A 5,081-nucleotide genomic window follows, 5' to 3' on the forward strand; every position below is an offset into this window, starting at 1 on the left:
CATCCCCGACGACGTCGACGTGTACGGCACCCGCCCGGAGGCGCTCCCCTTCCACCGCTGCAACCGGGGCGCCAGCGGCAAGGTCTGGGGCCACTTCTTCACGACGCGGCCCGCGGCCGCGGCATCGGGCGGCCCGGGCAGCTACGTCCGGGTCGTGCCGGGAGGGCTGTGGGTGCGCTACGACGAGGAGAAGGCGTACGCCGACGCGGACGGGGACGTGCTCGGGTACCGGTGCCGCTTCGCGTTCCACGGCGAGGACGGCAAGCTGACGGCGTGGCGGATGAAGGAGTTCCGCCTCAACGAGGGCGCCGCGGCCTACCGCGGCGTCGCGTTCCACCCCGTCGCCAAGAACCTGGTGGCCTGGAAGGTGTACAACGACGTGGAGGAGCCGCTGAGCGACGACGAGGGCGACGACGAGGACGAGGACGAGGATGACGAAGCGGAGGAGATGGAGGTGGACGATCCGGTTGCCGCCGCTGCGTGCACGGAGGACGACCTGACACAGCGGCAGGACAAGAAGAAGAAACAGAAGCTGCGGTAGTAGCACCGTAGCACGGGAGGCGCTAGTAGATGCTGCGAATTTGGGTTCGCATGATCTGAAGCCTGAACATTATCTGAAGCCTGAATTTGGGTTAGCATGATCTGAAGCCTGAATTTGGGTCAACATGATGCTGCGAATTTGGATTAGCATTATCTGAAGCGTGAATTTGGGTTAACATGATGCTGCGAATTTGGGTTAGCATTATCTGAAACCTGAATTTGGGTTAACATGATGCCGCGGATTTGGGTTAGCATGATCTGAGGCCTGAACATTATCTGAAGCCTGAATTTGGGTTAACATGATGCTGCGAATTTGGGTTAGTACAAACAGAAGCTGCAGTAGTAACTCGTATGTCTGGATTTACGCATGATCTGAAGCCTGAACATTAGCGTCAGCCGTGCGTTCCATTGATAAATGGAAATTGGATTGGCGAGCCAAACTGGTGTTAATCTCTACAGCATTGTGCTCTGCTTCTACAACCTCTCCTGCCATGACGCGATCCCATGTCTATAAATACAGCCCCCGGATCCTGAATCTCCCGTCGCATCATTCCAACCGGTCGAAACCTTCTTCTCCCCCCAAATCCAACTAACCTCCCTCCCCCTCTGCTTCTAAGCAGATTCCGTGGGCAGCCCGTCATGGCAATGGCGCCTCCGCCCGTGCCGAGCCTGCCGCTGGGCTACGTGTTCAGACCCAAGGCCCGGGAGCTCATTCAGCACTACCTCGCCCCCAAGGCACTGGGCGGCTACGTCACCCCGGGCTTGGTGGCGGAGGGCGTGGACGTCTTCTCCGCGGCCCCGGATGAGCTCCCCTTCAGCCGCAGCCACCGGCGGGAGAGCGGCGAGGGGTGGGGCTACTTCTTCGCGGCGCACCCCGCCGGGGAGAGGGCCCCGGCGCCGGGCGGGTGCTGGATCCCTTACGGTCCCGAGAAGGCGTACCGCGGCGGGACCGGTGGGGAGGCGGTCGCCTTCAGGCGCAGGCTCGCGTACTACGTCGCGTGGCGGGGCGGCGACGGGGTATGGGCGCGGACGCCGTGGCTGATGGCGGAGTACCGGCTCAACAAGGGCGGCGCCGCCTTCCGCTGCGCGCGGCCCGGCCCCGAGGCGAACATGGACTGCGTGGTCCGCAAGGTCTTCACGAAGCCGGCGGTCCCTCCGCCGTCTGCCCGCTCCAGCGATGACGGGAGCGCGGGCTCCAGCTCCAGGTACCGCAGCGCGGACGAGGAAGCCGGCTACCCCGGCGAGGAGCAGGCGAGGAAGCGCGCTCGATGGGTCTAGTTGAGACTTGGGACGGCCGTGAGACGCGGCCACGGGTTTTGTGACTGATTGATTGGGTTCCAGAATTGCAGAAACCAGTAGAATCATACGAATTGAGCCACAAGTAATATGAATCGAAAAGAGTAGTATAAGTAGTAATTAGGTTCCCATTGTAATTAGTTTTGCAGCCACGGTATTTTTCTTTGAACTAGATAAATGCCGCAATGGGGCATACATAATCTAGTGATTCAATACCAAATGTGTCCAACATAACTGTAAATATGCTCATGGACATTGGACGGTTTGTCAAATTCTTTGCGATTAAATCACTCTTCTTCGGTGGTTGTTGTTGTGATTGTGATGAGAAAGAAAGGTAGATGCATGACATCAGAAAAGGGGTTGGCAGTTGCATGTCCCTATCGCTTCCATGATTGCACTACATGTTTTTGTACTTCTATACTTATATGAACAAGCTATAAGGCATGAAGGCTAACAAGACAATATAAAAAAAACTAACAAGAAAATCCGAAGGATGCCTAATCATTATAATTCAGATTTGGTACAATTTGCCTTACTTTGCTTTGGCATGAGAAACCCGAATCATTTGCAAATAATAAGATAAAGAGCACAAGAAAAGGAGAGTTTATGTCATGATACCAAAAATAAATAGCAAGATTCTGAAAGAAAAGATGATCTCCCAGAAGTGTGAGAGGCATCCCTACCGGGCGGGCTTTGATTCACCCCTTCCTATAACCATCCCACTCAATCTTTTACACCGATGTTTCGTACTCTCTCGACCAGGTCATCATAAGAAAATACTGATAAGACATTCCATTCATTTTTTTGTTGATATTTGGATTTCGTTTTCAAATAAAGTCATCTTGTAGTTAGAAATCACCTTTAGAATCATCAGCCACTGTCCCTACACCGACTCGCTTATCCGGAATTGATCCTCACTACGGTCCTTTATTTCGAAACGAGGGCTACATACCGAATACAAAATTCTTTATTCAACATTTTTAAGCCCAACCAATAATGTGTCTAAATACTTTTCTGAGATCATAAATGCTTTCAAGCTTTCAGCAGCTTCCCTTTTCAATTACTACTAACCATCTTTTAGCTCCTCACTTTTACCATCTTCTAGGTCTCTCTCCACTTGATCTTCTTGTTACATGCCACCGTCACACCAAACCTTACCTCCACAACCATGGTTACTCATGTGTAGCAGTTTCACACAAGCAAGCCATTGTTGAGAAGATGGAACATGATTTCATTCAATTGAGCAGATGCATATATGATCAAGTGGAAGAAGAATTAAGAACTCGTATTTATTTCATTGAGGTATAAGACAAATAATAATAAACTCACCGAGGAGGAGAAAAATAATATCATCCTAACGTTCACAAACAAAAATTACACACTACTAAAAAGTAAAAATAAACCAAGCATCACGGGCAACTAAAACTGACAGAAGACAAATATTGGAGATGTCATGAAGTGGGACTCGTAATTTAATATAAGTGGAGCTACACATACCCAACACAAGGGACTCATTTTAGTTCTTGCTCCGGCTACTTTCCCAAGAAGCATTTTGGTCCTCCATACTACATTCCTAGTTAAAGAAATAGGCATCAAAATAGGAAGAGTCGAGTAAATCACACATAAAAAAATTAGCAATATGGAAATCTTGCATTGTAAGAGGACACAACTTCCCATTAAGAGAAAAGAGAGGACACAACCTGAAATCTGTCCATACTTGCATGAAAATTTGAGGCATCACCAAGATGATATTTCATGTTGACAAACATCAACAATACCAGTTACGAGGAATTGAAATCACTAAAAAACAATCAGAAATGTTAACGCCCACACGTGTGGGCGTTGACCATCTCGACCACACGCATCCATCACCGTCCAGTATTATATGCACGAATCTTGGCACAATCTGGCCGATTTTCTGTGCCACGTAGGACAAGGCGCCTGTATGGTGTGTGACATAGTTCGCCCGCACGTTGGTTGCCCCCCCCCCCCGCGATCAGCGGTTGCCACTCGGGGCCGTGCGGTGGAACTGCTATGCGCCCGCACGCCACGTGCCGACCGTGGTTGACGTCAAACACGTCGCGCACTTCGCCCGCCTACCCCTCACGGTTCCATTTACTCATCCCCATAGTTACTCGCACAACCCACTTCGCATTTCAGATGATTGGAGGAGAAGACTAGGGGAGAAGGCGACGGCGGAGGCGGAAGAGTCGACGGAGTTCGCGGCCGTCGGTGGTGCTCGCCGGACCAGAGCGGTTTCGTCGGAGCGCCTACAGATTGACGGTAATGCTCGCTCCCACTCTCACAATCATTGCCTGCATTTTTCTCCCCTTCCCTCGGTGTTTGATGCTTCGCTCGAGATTCGTAGAGATTCAGGCGATTTGGCGATGCGCCGGCGTTCCCGCTGGCGGGGAGTCCTATGCTTGCCGTTTTCGGTGGCACTGGGCAGTTTCGTCGCCGCCGCGGTGGCGGTCTCGCCGGTGTGGTTCTGCCTGTCCGGAGACACACACTGGTTGTGCCTTGGGATTGGGCCGTTGTTTTCCGGTCTGATAGTTGCGCATTGCTTCAAATTGGTATTTGCGATCAGTTCGAGGAGAATTTTGGGGATGAATTTCAAGTCATTATAGTTGCCATTGAACCCTAGATCTAGTTAGTTGTTTTTCAAACTGCGGTATGAAGGCAAACGTGGTGGTTTGAGTAACTATCATGACTATATGGCAACTAATTTTCTGAATGACTGTGATAGTTGCCACAAACATGCTTTTCCATGCGGCAACTAATTTCTTGAATGACTGTGATAGTTGCCATAAACATTCTTTTCCATGCGGTAACTAATTTCCTGAATGACTGTCATAGTTGCCACAAACATGCTTTTTCCATGTGGCAACTAATTTTTCCTGAATGATTGTGATAGTTGCCACACTGTAGGAATGGTAAAGTGCAGTAAATCGGTAGTCACTGCAGTTTCACTAACCAATTGCACTGGATGGCAGCTAATCTGCACATCAACTATGCCTGTTGCCACTTGGATAGTATATTCTTGTGGCAATAGACTATGAACACACTGTGGCCGTTGCCATGTTGTAGACAGGATAATGTGGCAAATTGGCTACATAACATGGCAACTAATTTGCACATCAACTGTGTCAGATGCCATATATATGCTTTCCATGTGGCAAGTTTTTGTCTGAACACAGCATGTCTGTTGCCATGTTACAGTCAGTATAATGTGGCAAATTCATTGT

At 50.1% G+C, this 5,081-nt stretch overlaps 1 protein-coding gene across 1 annotated transcript; it reads left to right on the forward strand.

The window, feature by feature from the left end:
• The first annotated feature begins 568 nt into the window (after window positions 1-568).
• LOC125533629 (NAC transcription factor 56-like) lies at window positions 569-2,060 on the forward strand. The gene has a single exon (XM_048697008.1). The coding sequence runs from the start codon at window positions 1,180-1,182 to the stop codon at window positions 1,816-1,818; it is 639 nt and encodes a 212-aa protein (XP_048552965.1). The 5' UTR covers window positions 569-1,179; the 3' UTR covers window positions 1,819-2,060.
• Window positions 2,061-5,081: the final 3,021 nt, after the last annotated feature.

The sequence above is a fragment of the Triticum urartu genome, chromosome 2 (genome assembly GCF_003073215.2).
Source record: "Triticum urartu cultivar G1812 chromosome 2, Tu2.1, whole genome shotgun sequence".
In the NCBI taxonomy this organism is placed as follows: Eukaryota; Viridiplantae; Streptophyta; class Magnoliopsida; order Poales; family Poaceae; genus Triticum; species Triticum urartu.

Coding starts and splice junctions, on each gene's coding strand:
- LOC125533629 (XM_048697008.1), top strand. CDS start 1,180: ATGGCAATGGCGCCTCCGCCCGTGCCGAGCCTGCCGCTGGGCTACGTG.